The sequence below is a fragment of the Lineus longissimus genome, chromosome 5, assembly GCF_910592395.1.
Source record: "Lineus longissimus chromosome 5, tnLinLong1.2, whole genome shotgun sequence".
NCBI classification, from domain to species: domain Eukaryota; kingdom Metazoa; phylum Nemertea; class Pilidiophora; order Heteronemertea; family Lineidae; genus Lineus; species Lineus longissimus.
In genome coordinates, this window is record NC_088312.1 from 2,724,492 (window position 1) to 2,742,104 (window position 17,613).

The 17,613-nt window shown below is 41.8% G+C and overlaps 1 protein-coding gene across 1 annotated transcript; it reads left to right on the top strand.

The window, feature by feature from the left end:
- Positions 1-159: 159 nt before the first annotated feature.
- LOC135487686 (5'-AMP-activated protein kinase catalytic subunit alpha-1-like) lies at positions 160-17,613 on the top strand. The gene is made up of 9 exons (XM_064771725.1): positions 160-834; positions 1,893-2,405; positions 4,057-4,259; positions 6,342-6,431; positions 7,164-7,219; positions 8,990-9,116; positions 9,574-9,698; positions 12,218-13,546; positions 16,700-17,613. Exons 2-9 carry the CDS (start codon positions 2,241-2,243, stop codon positions 16,849-16,851), a joined length of 2,247 nt encoding a protein of 748 aa, XP_064627795.1. The 5' UTR covers positions 160-834; positions 1,893-2,240; the 3' UTR covers positions 16,852-17,613.

A 17,613-nucleotide genomic window follows, 5' to 3' on the forward strand; every position in this document is an offset into this window, starting at 1 on the left:
ACGAAATCTTTTAATCTTTCGCGGTTGTCCAAGGGGACAGCTCTCCTAATCGCGTCCCGTTAGCCATAGGCCACAATTTTCAATTGGCCTATATCAAATAAAAAGTTTATATAGCGTACAAATAGCCTATGACAACCATTTTCATGCCTGATTGTTGAAGATCACTGTCATTTGTCCGGATGTGTTGGCTTTCTATAAAGCTGGGCTTTATTTACAAGTTTGTAAGGTCCTGTGATATACCTTATCCTTCCTTATGAGTGACTTACAAATCCGGTAGGATCTCTTGGACCTGTGGCTTGTACGAGGTGATAGTTTTACTTCAGAGGCACCGGAGTAATATACCATGACTGTTTTTCGCACATCGACATCCGACTTGTGCGAAAAACGTTCCATTATACGTCTCAGAATGTGCTTTCATTTGTTAGTAATGCTTTATAACTTTTAACCGCTATACTTTGAGAAGTGATTGGTATGGAATGGATATTATATGGCTATTATAGGCCTATATATTAGTGATTGTGGACACAAAGTAATAAGTAAGAGACCACATGTTGTGAGCAACGGGTGCCAGCTTTTCTAAGTTGAAATTTTTGTGAGGAAAAGCATGGACAAGAATAAACCAATGCACGACATTCACCGATAACGATAATGATAGAGGTTCGATAAGATACAAAGTCTATCGTCAGGTTGGAACAGTTTTAAAGAAATCACCAGTAACATAAATGTATTCTTGTTGGAGCTGCCATCTGATAGCTAGGGAAATTATCAACATAACGGGAAGTAAGGTAGACAATTCAAACGCTTCAAACGTCGAAAAGGTGGTTCAAGTGAAAGGTAAGTTATATTTTAATTCATAGATCTTCAGTCAATGTGATGTTAGTAGTGCTATATTTCATGTCAATTCACTGAGATCTTCGACAGATTGAAAATTGATAGCCCTGCAATGAAAAATAAACATAAAGGACATGTAGTAAACGTTTTAATCAGAGTTATCTATCATATTCTTGGCCGTTGTCTTAATTCGCCAATACACTTCGCGCCTGGCTGTCATTATCTAAATCTTTTGAGTCTTGATTAACGCCCAACGATCCCAAGTCAAACGGGCACTGAATGACACCGTAGAATCCCGACCAAGAATGTTTTCTTAGTAGCACTTTTGACCAACCATCCCCATTGGCGGTTAGGGAATCGCATAATGCACACATGGGTGTTTAGGGAATATCACTTCACCGAACCATATCTCGGAATGTGATCATTTTAAAAGCTTTTGGTTGTTCTGTCTACTCCTGATTGTTCATGTATTGGACTGACTAGTGCTTTTCTGAACTAAATATACACAACCTTATATCTGCGGGACCTAAAGTTCGGTCTCCTGGATCGAAATACTATCTGGTGGTGTCACCCCAATTTGAGCTTGAGAAAAAAAGACATATGATTATATTGTCATTGGTTTGCCAGAAAGATTAAGAATTATTGCCCAGTCTTCGTTCAAACATTGTCCAACCGTCTTAGGTAGAATTTCTCCTTCTAAGTTCTTAAAGTTTACCGTGTAAACCTATGAATCAATTGAGGAATGAGTGTGAGATGTCATGTGAAAGACATTTGGTTTGTTGTCCCAAAATCAAAAGCTATAGACATATCTAATATTGACGTAGCCGTAACGACGGTGGTAATAATGCAAATAAATTACGGCTAGACACCCCTAATAAGTTCAAATTAAGAAAAACTCAAGCTTTCTATATCTGTCGACTCGAACTGACCCACAAGCGTGTTTTGGATTTGAAAATCAGCTTTTTAAATTTAACGGATAACTCGATGCATACGTGTTTTGTGATTGGAAGGATTTTTGTCACGGTTGTTTTTATTTATAACTCAAACATATTTGTTTTCAGATCAGCAATACAAGTGCAACGAAACCGACAGTTTGCTAGACTGAGTGGTTGCTTTGATTTTCTTCGACTTCCATCCGGATAATCATGTTGCCGAGCATATTCACAAACGGTTAATCATTAGAGTCGTGGTCGCAAAATGGAAACTTGATGAGGATAATGACTTCTGACACGTGTAATATTCAACACAGGTCGCGCACCAAGGGAGTTAAACTCCAAACGAAGCTGTCCCCTTCGCTCGCCAGTGACGGTAATAATTACCTAGAAATGTGGACCGGCGAAAGCCATACAGTTCACTTACTAATATTACCACCTTCATTTTGAAATTTGGAGAATATCAATTCGGACATCATGGGTCTCTCTCTGCTGGACGAAATCATGAAGTTCGATGAGACCAAGGATAACTTCAAGTCGGACAAGAGAAAGAAGGTCGGTGACTACATCCTCGGGAAGATACTTGGAGAGGGTACTTTCGCCAAGGTCAGGTTAGCCACACATTTGATTACGAAGGAAAAGGTAACTACTGGCCTACTTTTTCCCTCCGACGCACGCCTCGCTCAACCTCTCCGTCACCGTGAGCTTTAGCAGGGCCTTTCACTCGGCACTCATCGATTACCAACCTTATTTGATTTGTAAGTCTGAAATGCAGTGTGGATGACTTGAAGGCTTCAACGATGTCACTTCTAGTTGAATCTTTCAGAGTCTGGGACTCGAACACAATTTTATAAGAAAAATACACTCATTTTTGTCATAATATAACATTCGTGTATTCTAGATATTCATATACAAAATGCACAAGTTGCACCATTAATGTGGCAACTCATTTTACATGTATTTCAGTTTTAAAATGAATGATAATAGGCCTTTTTCGCCCGTTTAATCCATATAATCGTACACACATGTAACTGTCTATTACTTACTAAATGTACGTGACCTTCCTTTGGAGAAAACGACTGCAAAGAAGACCCATTAAACATTTTTCAACCGCTGGGCTATACGTTTGATTGAATGCAGGACTAAGGTTCGCAATTCCTTTCACTTAATTTGAATGTCATCTCAAAGAGATCATTGAGAAAGTGTGATAAAGTGCGAGATAAGAGATCACAGGTTACAAATAAATCACTTGTGATTGCTGACAGTACTTTAAAGAAAACACATTGAAGTGAATTCTTGGGGTTGTTTGTAAATGTCTAGTATAGTCGGAGCATTAACATGATACACTTAATCACATGTGATGATACGAAGTGTACCGTAAAACATGTACCACCATCACCAGTCCGAAGGAAAAGGAAATGACAAATTTGCAGAAACGAATATCGTAATTGGAGTGTTTTGAGCCGGGTTACCCTTGACTATTGGTGCCCCCCCCACACACGCACACACCTATACTTTATCTAATAGTATCTGGCGAGATTCCGCGAGATCAGCAAACTCATATTACTTTGATAATAATCGTTTGATCAGTTACCTTAGCAACCCATTAGTTTGTGATCAATAACAAATAGTGATTGCTAAGAAATCGATATGGTCATTACGCGACTAGCCTATCACAATGAGATATTGACCAGAGCAGGCGTGGTAGAGGCTGATGTTCGAGGGTCGTTACCAAAACAATGGGACACTTTCCATCGGCTCCTGATGAAAAGATTTTCTGAATACTTCTGGTGTTGCCAAGGTTCGTGCCAAACTTGCTACCAGCTGAGTTAAAACCCAGTTTGCCGATGTCTGAGCCTTTTCCTTATTCATTAGTTACTGGTCTTTCAAAACCAACTAGACAGACTAGACATAACACAACACAAGGTCTCCTCAAATAACACATTCTTCCCTCTATACATTTGAAGATTTCGTTTGGGCTTAGCACACACCCCACACACAGTCCGATTCGATTTTTTTTCAGTTGTAAGCTTATTTACAAAATGAGATCAGCTAAGGACGAAATCCTCTATTCATATATACATATTAGATATTCATAAACCATTTTAATAAGTCTTTATTGAATATGAATATCTTGTATCGAAGACCAATTATTATATTCTCCGTGAAAAATGCACCTCGCCGTCGCCGTCGCCGAATATTGCTTCGATTGTTGAGAGGTTTTGGCCGCAATAATAGTTGTAGATATTTCCTAAAAAACATGCCCATTACCAAATACGTATTCTTCTTCTAGGTTGCCATAAAGATCATAAACAAAACTGCCATCAAGAAACACCCCTACATGAAGAAATTCTTCCGACGAGAAGCTGTTCTGATGCAGAAACTTCAACATGAAAACATCGTCGGTCTGTATGACGTCATGGAGACTGAGAACTCCTATTACATGGTCATGGAATACGCGGACGGAGGCGAGTTTGTCAAATACCTCACTTCAAGGTATGGGTGAATGATTTCTAAAATCGATAGATGGCTATCGCAATGCCAAAGAGAGCTTGTATGGTTCCCAAGTCTGTCGTATTGCCTTTTCCAAATGGTTTTTGGTCTCTCTGCGTGTATTCCTTCGTGTATTCCTTCGTGGTCGTGGGATGGACTGAGCTGTCTTCTGCGTATGTAGGTTGGTGCCATTTCGCTTGAGGTCCTTACCGGGGGCTTCAAGTCGTGGACAGGCGTGTTGTCGTCGGTAAATGGAAGGTGGAATAGGTGGTGGCACATCCCGTTGTGCGCTCTTCGGGACTAAAACATTCTGAATTTCTTGAGGTATTCCGACGGTAAAATCTTCTCGGCACGCGTTGTCCGAAAGTTGAGTAGTGCACATTGAGGGCCAAGGCGAGTCTAAAGATGGTAAACTTGCTCTTTCCTTTTTTATCGATCCGAGTGGTTTTGCTTCCGGGCCTTCTTGTATTACGCTTTTATGGTACAGTTGGTCCTCAAAAGACAATGTTCTCCCCCTGTTCACCACACTGTAAGGCATACATGACGCACATTTCCTTCACTCTACCCTGCATTGAAAATAACTCCTGAAGTGTAAATCATCCATGAATGAGTACGGAATGATGATCTGTGATCAGTAAATGAGATTTTTTATCGAAGCAAATAAATCACACTTAAGCTATACCTTAATGTGGTCATTGAGCATTTGGTTCATATTGAAAACCTGTTTTTGCTGATATTTGCAGCAAACAGCATAGGTACACACGGAGTTCCTGTGTTGCTGATCAGTCAATAGTCAAAGCCAGGAAGTAATTACTAAGCTCACATTCTCAATTGCAAAGTTGAGATTGGTTCGGTCAACAAAATCAGATTATCAGTCTGGAACGAAAATTGGACCCAGACGGATTCCGTATTTCTCTGTGATATCATATTATCCGTGATTCGATTCGGAACATTTCCACAAGCTGGTCCAGATATGATCAGAAAGGAATTTTGATAACAAATACAGTCGGGATGCTGTCTTCCAGGCCTCGGTTTACACAATCAACGCTACTATAAACGTGGCGTGACCAATGTATACATGTGTACGTCTAACGTTCGGGGTTGCCTTTGTCATTTTGATACTGTTCATTGGCCGAATCCAGTTACATGTACTAAAAGATTCAGCAAAATGCATAAGAGAGGCAGTTGGAGTTACTCAGATGGTAGTGCTGATTGATCAGCTAATGAGGTCGACTGAAATGTTACAGGACAGATCAAGGTCGAATGATAACCTCTATAGCGTCGTTGATATCAGACTATAAACCTAAAACGTTAACTTTGACTTAATAGTTGATCTGCTCCATACATTTTCGAAAACATACGAATGCAATCGTTCGTGGCGGTCTTCTCGATCTCATTAGTACTATACAAAGCATACCTGAAACGTTTCACACTTGGTAGATGTACATGTTTGTGTGAGAGAAGAGTAATTTAAGGACAAATTAATTATGGTCAACGGTTTTCCACAAACGTGTTTTTGACGGATGAGCAAATTAGTCCATTAAAAGAGTGGAAACTTGTTCAGAGGTTTTAAGTCGATCACTTCACGGCTATGGTAGACCAGTGGACATACCGATAGATGTTGGCTTGGAAGAGAATTTTGCAAGGTACTATACATACTATCATGTGTTTTTGATAATTTTGGTAGCTTAACTTTCGATTCGTTCAGTTTTTTTAGCAGTTCACCGTGCCAGAGTATTCGGTTAATAGATAGGGAGGTTGAGATCAGTCACTTATCACGGATATACGTATACGGATCGAAATGGACACAAAGTTCGTTCTCTTTCTGCAGAGTTTTATACCTTATATGTTTAAGGATCAGTGAAGAGTTGCTATTTTCAACATCCCTATCTCATTTGTCCCTGCTGGCGAGTTTGTACAATGTCATGTTCTTTGGTAAGTAAGTTATTTTGTAAGCTTACAGGCAATACTGTTTTGAATCTGCGTGTGGTTACTGATTCTCATTGGGCCGCGTTGGTTCAAGAACGTTACTCGGTATCATTACTGAATTTCTTCATAATTCCCCTTGAAATCTTTCACTTGCAGACGGATCCTTACTGAAGATGAGACGAGATTCTTCATGAGGCAGCTCGTGTCGGCTGTTGACCACATGCATCGGACTGGCATCGTTCATAGGTAAGATAACACTACTGCATGCACAGGGGCATGTTACAACCGATTATGTGACCCAACCGAATAGGTGACCCAAATCAACGGACTATAGGAGACCAAGCCTCTACAAGAATGATTTTAACATTAGATTTTCTTAGTAAATATTGAAATTCCTTGAGCCATTGAGTCTGAAGTGCAGTGCAGAAAGTACGTTCGCTACAGTTACTAGTATTTAAATCTATTTCTTGAACAAATCAAGTGAAATGTGTTTTTTCTAACGAAAGTTCGGAACGGCGTCGTGAATAAAAGATTAGAGATTAGGCGATAAAGCTGTAATGTATTGTGAAATAATATTCCTTTGTGATTACTACGTATTAGAAAACAAAGTTATATGTGTTGGAAAATAGTTGTTGAACGACTTAAAATTTAGTCCCAGAAGTATTTAACTTTGATTCTAACTGTGAAATCTTTCATTTTCTGGCCAACTGTTTCCTAGGCCGTCTTGATAATTCCTGTTACTAAACAACTTGGGAATGCTTTACGATTGTTCAAAATGGATAGTATAATTCTTAATTTCAAACCAGACGAACACCCGATATTATGTGTGTAGTCACATCTAGCCACGCGTATCTCAGGAGAGCTTCTCGCGTGCTTGGCAATCCGCGCTTCAAAGCCAGTCTGGCGGATAATATGGCGGAGTATCGTGCATAATTGGCAACCAAATAAAATATAACACTGTTTTTTGTGGATTTTTAGAGACTTGAAGATCGATAACATACTGTTGGATAAACACAAGAACGTCAAGATTATCGGTAGGTTGAGCGAGAGTGGGGGATCGACAGAGTAACCGGCGGTATAGTGTCGTCAGGGCAACAATCCAAGTATTTTAGGATTTCCTGCCAAAGATGTTAAACGTGCACAGGACAATTCACACACGGCAATTTAGAAAACCCGATTATTTGCCAGTGCCAGATTCGTCCGTTCCAAATTTGTTGAAATTTAGTTTGGGATCTTCTTATTCCGTAAATAATTATGATATCGAGAATGCTTTTGTGCCATTGTGTGTACGCGAATATTAAAACGCTACATGCCAAGCTTATCGCGCTCTCGTCATGAAGAGCAGCCTCTGTCCTGGCCGGGCGTCCTGGCAACAACAAAAAGGAGGGAAACCTTAGCTGTCAAAACACATCATGCATGTAGTGCTGCGTGCACAGGAATGCCAACCTTTTGCAGCCAAAACACAACAATCAATAATGATAGACAGCACTCAGTCCCTTTAACAGAGCACAACGGTTTCTCAGCAGGATCACATTCGCGTTTAATGAAATTCATGATTTAGCGATGAAACCAAAGGTGATTGGATTCAGTCGGCATCGAGTCGAGTTTTGGTTGCCATTGACGCTATAAAACGTCATTTATCGAAATTGTTGTTTCGAAACATTGCTCGTCACTAGCAAACCTGTACATAGCAATGTACATTGTCTATCAAGTCTGATCATACGTAGCTCGGTTCTTGATTTTCAAGCTATTGCACGTTCCTCATGCGTTGCTATTGCGGATAGAATATATAACAAATCGTATGAGGACAGCCTTGAGGTTGTTTAATTAGTTTGCTTACTATGGAAGTCTATGTATACATATTACATGTGGGTTGCTTAATGCATACGCCCCAAGCTTGAAAGAATTTACTGAATTTAACGTGCTTGGTTGAAGGTTACACTATATCAAGACTCTATGCGATTGACATCCGTTGACATTGGTAATCTCTAGAATCATCAAAACCAACTGAAATCGAAATTACAGTGGAACCCCGGTAACACGACCGTGGCACACATGGGACCGAGGTTGAATGGTCGCGTTACCGGGGTGGTCGCGTTACCGGGAGCCTTGTAGTGGTAATTAGAGAGGAAACCATTCGGGACCGGCGATTCTCGGTCGTCATAGCGGGGTGGTCGACGACCGGGGATCCACTGTCATTAGCAAAATAGAACTTTTCGGACCTCTGGTGTATTGCAGTGTGCATGTATGCTTTGAGATGAAAGAAATGCCGACGCACCCATTGTAACGAGGCTTAACTGAGTATTGGAATTTCAAACTCTCACTTAGCATTTACTAGCACATGTAAACATCGATATCTTTGAAGTAAAGCTTTCCATTAAAATGATATATGCCAACTCAATTGACCAAAATGATACTTGTACATGTACATATACATGAACTATTGAATTAAAAATGATATGACATTGAAATGAGAAAATGGTTTTAAGCACGCAACAGCGAAAATCAAGAATTAAAACTGAAAAAAGTGAGGCTACACTGCTGTTTGATTGATTGATAGCTTGTCAATATATGTCGAATTTCATTGGGACATTTCATTAAGAAAACTGTAAGTCAATACTTAATAGAATGCACCTGTTGGCACATAAAGTAAAATGGGTGAAATACGGTTTTCATGTCATGGTTACGCACGGTGCAAGAGTTCAAGTCATGTTCTCCTGGATACGAGTCCGATCAGTGAACTAGGCACCATCAGCCAGAGTGCCTACAACGATATTTCGTGTTACCGTAACTTCTTTTTGCAGATTTCGGCCTGAGCAACCAGGCCCATAGCCAAGCCATTCTCACAACGCAATGTGGTACGCCTGGTTACTCTGCCCCGGAGATATTCAGCAAGAGGAACTATGGAGAAGCAGTCGACCTTTGGACGCTGTAAGTTTTCTACTTGACTCTCAAACGAACTATTTTCTTGATGAAATCCATAGGCGACCCGAATCGTTTACATGTACAGAATGATGTATTATGCTGTGTATCTAATTTATGTACAACGATAAAACGTTTAATGTACTTCACTTCGAGCTTTGACAAACATCGATGCGTTGTGAAACCCGAGAAGCTCTTAGTATGTTGGCCGGAATAATACATCGAAGTTCTAGCGACCTCAGCTTTCATGGCGACTACGGGCCATAGACTCCCCAGGATCAGGCGCGGTGCGGCCTTTGCTTAGTAATTCGCGTCTGAGTGTAGCTTACATTTTCTCAGCAAGAAACTTCAATCAAACTGTCTCGTAATACAATCGCATTGATTTTGTGAACCACAAATCTAATGGCTCTTTTCACTGCTCTTTTCACGGTGTTCAAACGATAATTGATATATTTTATATTTCTAGTGGTGTGGACATGTTTGTTATGCTGACGGGGAGCCTGCCATTTATCGTTGACCCGCCGGTGAACCTGACCAAACTTCACGCTCAGATCTTGAGGGGAGTCGACATACCACAGCATCTCTCAGACAGTAAGTCCAGAGCAGAAAAAATGGCCGTCAACAAGTTTACTTGAGAGAACGGAAGTGTTATGATAGCGCTCATGTATAAGTAACACGACACGTCCTTGCAATCAGGGTCGTAACTCGTGGGCATTTATTAATCGTCCTGGCGAAATCCCACTGGGAACAGTGGGTGTGAAATGGTATTCATCGCGATTCTGTAACAAAGTAATCCAATCAGAGATTTGATGAATTATTGACAGATGGCGTTGGTCCTGTATTCCCTCGGATATAACTTATTCAAGACTGTCATCAGAGACGAAGGTTATGCGATCCGATATATGGGGCATTGCAAGGAATGACAAGCGATCGACAGAACTGTTGGTTGTGGGTGTTACTCTCTGACGAAAAGTACGACATTGGTTTATTTCGAGTTGGTTAAGATTTGTTAAATTTGATGCCAACGCGAAATATACCCGTCAATTCATGACATCTACTTCAGTAGCAATTTGGAAACTGGTTCGTTGAATAAAGCCGGTGTAGAAGTTTAAAATGTCCTAGGATAAAATGTCCGGGAACAAAGGATTCTATTATGCGCTGAGCTATTGACGGTCATTGCCTCTATAGAACCATATGCCATAATCTGTCAGAATACAATAGGCCCGTACACTTTTTCCAGGGGGGACACTTTTTACTTTTACACCGGCCACGCAGCAGCTACCTTTGTTTATTTCATGTCTCCGGTTCACCCTTTAATGTTTAAGCAAGGGACAGAGAAACGACTGTCCGAATGCTCAGTTAAGATCTTCTCGGCCAACGGCTATTGGCAAATGATTACTATACGGTATGTGATCGCCCATCTAAGCAGGTACAACACCTTGAACCTGCTAATGAACGCTCCACCCGCTGACCCGATCATTTTTCACGTTTTTTTCTGAATACCCTCGTCGAATTAGCCCTGATTGCTCCACTGGCGATTACAGAAGCATCAATCTGGCTGCTGACAAGCTGATTTGCCCAAAGCAATTTGGACCATTTGCGGTGGTGTGCTCTCGGGCGTGTTGTATAACAGGTTGTCACGGTGACGATGTAATCACGATCTGAGCACCGAGGGACCGTGAACGCGATGTCGTTAACATGGAACTAACAGAAATAAATGGCAGGAGCGAATGAGAATAGTTTTTATTTGCCAACACAGGTGAATTTTCAATATTACACGAAACCAAAAACTCATTAATGAGTTTTCGACGAAACATAGTACTGTACATCAAAGCATGTCTTTCAGTGTTATTAAAGAGGGTGCCGTTGCTTGCAAGGGAAATCGGTCGTTGTTGTTGTTGTAAATCCAGCTTCTGGATTGCGTATTCGCATCTCAGAGAACTGCTTTCTCGATTGGGTTTGTTTCGCTTCTGATAGACATCTTCAGAACAAAAAGGGTTTTCAGAATTTCAAAAACCATAGGGGTTTTTGCCGAAAGATATCTACGTGGTGCTTATATCAAAACTGTTGGCCGAAAAACCTTGGTTTTCCAAAAGCTGAAAAACCTTTGTTCTTGTGAACCTGTAGTGATCAATCGCGGCCAACAATCCCTGCAAGCACATGCCAATGACAGTGTAATCATTCTTTCTGCAGCAGGACCTGGACAGTTTTGGGGTACTAGATATTGCACTCAATGGATGCTGCAGATGGCATCTGCTGGAAGGTAGTTTTAGGATTGTAGACTTGGGGACTGATCATCCCTTTGCTGTTCTACAAAGAGAGAGAGCTTCGAACTTTCCTGGTTGCACTGTGTTGATCAGTCTAGTATGCATTGGTCTCTATGATTATCTTATATCCTTTGCTTTGGAACTGGCTAATTCTAATGCGTAATATGTTGGATGAACATGCTTCTTTTCATCACATGAGCTTTCCTGCTTTATTTCTCTGGACGGCAAACTGGATCGGAAAACATCCCTCGTCAGCCATGAATAAGACAGGCATTTACCCAACAATACAATGAACGAGTTTTCAGTACTTGAACTGGGAAATCTTCTTCCCCCATTTTTCATTACAAGCCGGATGATACTTGAATCCAAAGAGCAAGTTGACAATTGAGCACCCCAAGTGAGCCATTTCGTCTCAAAAGTAATTTAAGTTTGACAGGAATGATTATTCCGATCACAGCAGGACAACGGTGCATCCCACTAACCATGATTACCTTTGGGTCTGGGGACCACAATTGAACATTGTGTAAATCTCAACACAAATCATGGTTTGATTTGTTTGTGGATTTTATTAGTGTAACCAACATGAACGTTTTTTATCGATATGGGTCCGGGAAGGGATGGAATGCATCTAAGCTGAGTTCTGGCGGACAACAGCATCGAATATGATATGGTGAATTCTGCCAAAACAACAACGTTCTGTTGACCTAACTTGAGGAACTGAGATGACCATCCATCTACAAAATTATGTAGATAGATAGATTGTTGATCGTGACGAAGATGTTGCAATGCAGTTACCCTTTGTTTACATGGTAAATTGATTCTTTCATATTGCTGTCGTTCCAGATTGTAAAGATTTGCTGCGTCGACTGCTCGACCCTCATGAAGAGACACGGATTAAGATGCCTATGGTGTTTATGCACCCTTGGATAAACACGGCGTACAGTACCGCACCCTCAAGAATAGTTCCTGTAAATTCACTAACCTTAGACGAGATTGATGAAGACATTTTATCCTACATGGCGGAAGTACTAAAAATAGATGACACTGACGTCAGGGTGAACGTCATGAACAGACGCGTCAATGGGGTGACTGCGATTTATCAGTTATTGCGCCGGCGGGTTGAGAAGGGGTTAGGGTGCCCCGGTGCTGAGGGGTTTAAGCGCAATTCGAAGCTTCCCGCTGAACAAAACATGACGGTGTTGGCGTCTGATAGTCCTCCTGCGGTGGAGGAAAGTGATGATGTATCTGAGGTGCCCATGAGACATGATGTGTCCGTCACGATTAGATTCAAGATGCCGGTCGTAGAGACAGGTGGTGGGCACATAACGGACGCCACAGAGCGGGTATGGAATAAAAGCTACGGTAACACTAGCAGCAACTCCATATCCGCTAAGACACTTTATGAAACCGTTAAGAAGGGAGACCCAAATGTCCTGATGGAGAAGACCCCGAGAAAGAGTTGGCAGAAGTTGACGCCAAGAAGTGCTCAAGCTGAAGCAGAGAAGATCGAGTACAAAGACTTCCTGCGGAAGCTGCGGGTTAAGAGCCGGGAGAGTATGAACAGCCCGGTGACTTCTAAATGCACGAGTCATCGATCTGATGCGCAGAGCCAGGCTAGTTTTGATAACTCCGTCTCTACCGCTCTAGCTGGATATCTGACAAGTCGGAGTTCGACTGGTTCTCATGTGAAGCCCCGAGAATCCCGTGTGGGAGTGCCAGCACGACAAGGTAGCTTACAACGGGCGGGTAGTACGAATGTTGTTAGTCCTGTTGGGGATGCAAAGACCATGAAACAAGCGTTGACTTTGAGTCCGATCAAACCTGTGTCCCAAACAGAGCACAAGCAACGCGCAATGGAAATCATGCGGAAAGGAGACAGTGTGGGGAGAGTCGGCCTTCCTCCTCCGCCTCCAAATTCCGTGATGGGCGGGTACATTTTCGATCTTGGCAATACGGACGATAATGGCATTGAAGGCGAGGATGACAATGAGTGCATTGCCTGCAAACATATGGAAAAACTTGAGAAAGAGTTCTATGGCAAATTCAACTTGAAATTAGACTCAAGGTCATCAGCGGAACTTTCAAATATGCGGCACAATTCAACTTGTAACGGACCATCGACGATGGCGTCATTCCGTGCCAAACCTTCGGGAAGCCCCCGTACGAACAGAGGTGAGTTTCCTCCCCTCACGTGTCACCGACCTTGGCATAGAGACACCAATCCTATCACGATTACCCTCTACAACACCAAGTGATCCTTACTAACGCAGCTGACGGAGGTTAACTAAGCTAACATGGCAAAGACGTAGACAATAATATTTAATTTTATTATGTACCGGTATGAATACTATAGTATCGCGTAGCACCCGTAGTCTACTCGTGATTAGTGATATCGGAATTGTGCTTGTCTATTGTATTCTAAACGTATTATGTGATAATTTATTTGAGAAAAACTTTACACTGAATGAGACAATTATTTTGGCTGTTGGATCATGGTTTTCAAATCAAATGTCGTCCATTCTCTTTATTCGTCACTTTCCTCAAGTACGAATCATAAGACTTCCGCTTACGGGCCAATGAGAAGCTATTTAAGCCACATGGCCCGGCCCAGGTGTGATAGGAGTCTTGCCTGCTTGAGGGATGTGGCGATTGAAGAGACCTATTGATACAATCCTAGTTGCTTCGTACAATCGGCATTTCTAGAAAGAGTTTTATTTTACTGTATGCATGTAATAAAAGAATTTTCAACCACCTAGTTGTCCTTTTTCCCTTCTGCATCACATTACACTAATACAAATGTACATGCATTGCATGCACACTGGCAATCTTCACCAATAGTGCGTGCTAACCATGCTTAATTGGGCTATGGCCAACTTACACCCCACCAAGTCTTAAATCCCCTACCTTGGATGCCGGATGTTCGAGTTCGGTGCCAAAGACTTACATGCCAAGTGCATGGTTAGTGCTCTACCCTGCAGACTACACTACACTCTCCCCACCCGCACAATCCTCCCAAGTCCGCAATCCTCCCAAGCCGCGCAATCCTACGCACCCGCGCAATCCCCCAAGACGCGCAATTCTTCGCACCCGCGCAATCCCACAAGCCGTGTAATCCTCCCAAGCCGCGCAATCCTCCCAAACCGCGCAATCCTCCAAGGCCAGGCAATCCTTCTACGCCACGCAATCCTTCCGTGCCGAGTTGCACACACCAATACTTCTTACCGTTTCCCTTTCCTGAACTGGTCAGGCCATCCCGAGTACATGCACACACACACACACAATACTTTAGAACGAGATATCGGAGAAATATTTTAAGATTTCGTACCACATTGACCTCCGTACGTTTTACTTGGTTGTTCGTCGTTTGAAATGGGTGTGGTGTAACAAACGACGTACGAACTCGAACTCCATTTCCGTCGTATTTCATAGCCCGTGACTGTTAAGAAACCTGGCTACTATCTCCTGAATCTGAGCGTTCAGCTGAATCAACACCATTACGAAAGTTGTATTTTCTAGACCATTACACTCTACCGTGTTAAAACGACCTCCATTCGCATTCCATTAATGATAGCCCGTTCACTTACTCGAGATTTTCCTGTTCTCAAGCTGGCGTAGACCTTGTTAAAACAAGACCGCCTTTCCTGTTAGGTCGATAAGTGGTTTCTGTTAACTGGCCACAACCCGCTAATTGAAAATCGCGGAAAATAACCAATATTCGTGGTGCTGTCAAGTTTTTCGGGGTCGAGATGGACCACAGAGAGCAGAGCCATTATAGAATTCCTGAATCCGACGAAGAAATGATGACGATGATGGTAATTATGCTGATGATGACCTACGGGAAACGGTGTCGGCCGGCCTTAACGGGAGTGTTCTGTTCCACTCACTCGAGAGTTCATGTCGTTGGACGCCCTTCCCGTTGTGGGAACAGCTGTCGTTCCTTTCGTGGACCGCCTCCCAAATACCACGTCCGTCATTTTGTTATCATTCAAATCGTGTATATGATCAGCCTTACATGTACAGGTACGTCAGGAGCCACAGGCACTAGTTGTCACGTCACAGGAGTAAACGAACGTATAGGAGCTTATACTATAAGCGCAGCGCAAGTAATCAAACACCTTAAGTCACACAATAACTTACACGTACATGTTGCTTTCCTTGCCCAAAGTAAAAGCTGCATCACCCTTTTGTAGTTCACACCCTGGTAATCAGAAAATGTCAGCACGTTCACCAGAAGCAGCGAAACGACTCATCTTGGTTAAGTGATTAAGCATTAGGCGTGGCGCACTAATCCATGGTTTTCAATCTATATTCGTTGACTTATTTTCCGTTCTATTCTTGTTTCAAGACCGCTGCTGTGCGGTTAAAGGATGACCATCGCGATTACCTACAAATCTTCTTAACTTCCCTATTGCTACGAAGCTTCAAATGCCTTATTTGGATTCAGTTGTTTTTGTGCTGGCTGCCAAAGGGATAACATTCTCCGGAACAATGGAGACGAGTGAGGGGGTCCTAGATGGTATCAAGACTTTAAAAAGAAAAGTCATCAAAAGTTCGTCATGAAAACGCGAATTACTGCTGGGATGCTGTGAAATACATGTTAGTAGAGAAACCTATATCGGCCATTTCGGGAACCTTAATCTGGTTCATCTGGCTTTCATACTGTGTTATTAAACACTCATGTGTGCCCAATATACAAAGCAAATGCCCGATATAACAGCTCTCTTTTCGGAAATGAGCAATGTTTCTATTAAGGTTTCCATTGAAGAACTGGTGACGATGATGTCACCGCTAATGAATGGTGTCTTTATTATTTCGTATTGTTCGCCGTGTCAAAGCTGAACAACAAAGAGCTAAACCCTATTGACACCTTTCAACAGGTGGAATCAATGCTAAGTAAACACTGGGGTAAAGACAGAACATATAAGCTTTGATGTTTGATGCATTTATCTAGTTATCCTTTTCTCTTGGGCTGGGAAGAATAAAAAGTTAACCAGAGATAGTATTTATGATGGCCAGATTAGAAATAATAGATGGGTTTCATATGGAGCGTTTGATGTCGAGTCGTATGAATCTCCTTGTGTGATTGTATCTGGCTTTCTCTGTGGTTGAAATGATTTCTCTCAATACGCTGATGCCGATGTACACTGATTTTGGCTTGTTATAATGGAGTTAACTCCACATCACCCCTCCACTCATTCATTTAGTTATAGACTATAAAACCTTTCCGATTGTGACACAATCACTGAACTACTTTTCCTTCTTACAATGTAGAACATACTTAACATACAACAGATACAGACAAGATTTCTCAATTCCTACTTTCAGGTGTGGTACCAATAACTTTCATTGGCATGCGGGAGACATGGACGCCAGCACCAACGTCTACCACGAGACGCCAAGCGTTTACGGCGACACATCACGTTCGTCGGACACCTCGCGAGAGAGAACGAATGAAAAGCTCAAAGTCTGTGTCTTAGATAAAGGAATTCTGATAAAGCGGGCTTTTGCCTTTGGCTGGATCTAGATTATCTAGTGGGTCCAAAGTGTTGTCACTGTGTTAGTAAATATGTATATTTAGGGAACTGGGCCTGATTTGACTTTGTGATTGAGATATTCCTAAAGTTTGAGTAGCGTCAAATTAGATAAACATTGAAAAAGAAGAGAAACTTTGGAAAGAAGGGCCACAAAGAAGCGTGGATGGTCTGTGCTGAGCACTCCCTCGAATAGATATTGACATCACAGTGCTCGTGGCCCATGATTGTAATTGGACGTCGTACATGTAATGCTATTTGTTTTCTTTGGTCTATTATTGAATTAATTATAGACTTTTGCACCTGTTTCTATCAATTGATGAGCCAGTTTTTCATGCTTTTTGACTTTTTCTGGTACGTGACGTGCATTGTACTCTTTGCTCATTAGCCGTTGTCCTTTGAAGAACCGAAACATCAGATAACAACAATCGAAATCAGATTCAGTACGGCCTCTATATGTTTGATTACCATGACTTTGGCTGTAGCGGATACAGAAATTGGGGAGAGGAAGCGTGGCCCAACACAGAGAGCAGATAGCGCACAATTTTGGGAACAAATGAGGGTTTGGGGTCCTACCCAGAAAACAAAAAATGAAAACTTAAGTGCAAAAATATACATTCTATGTGCATCTGAGGGATAGAATAGAATTACATGTAGTAAATCCTTTTTGTGGGGGGTGGGGCTCATGTAGTACTCACAAAGGTCTCA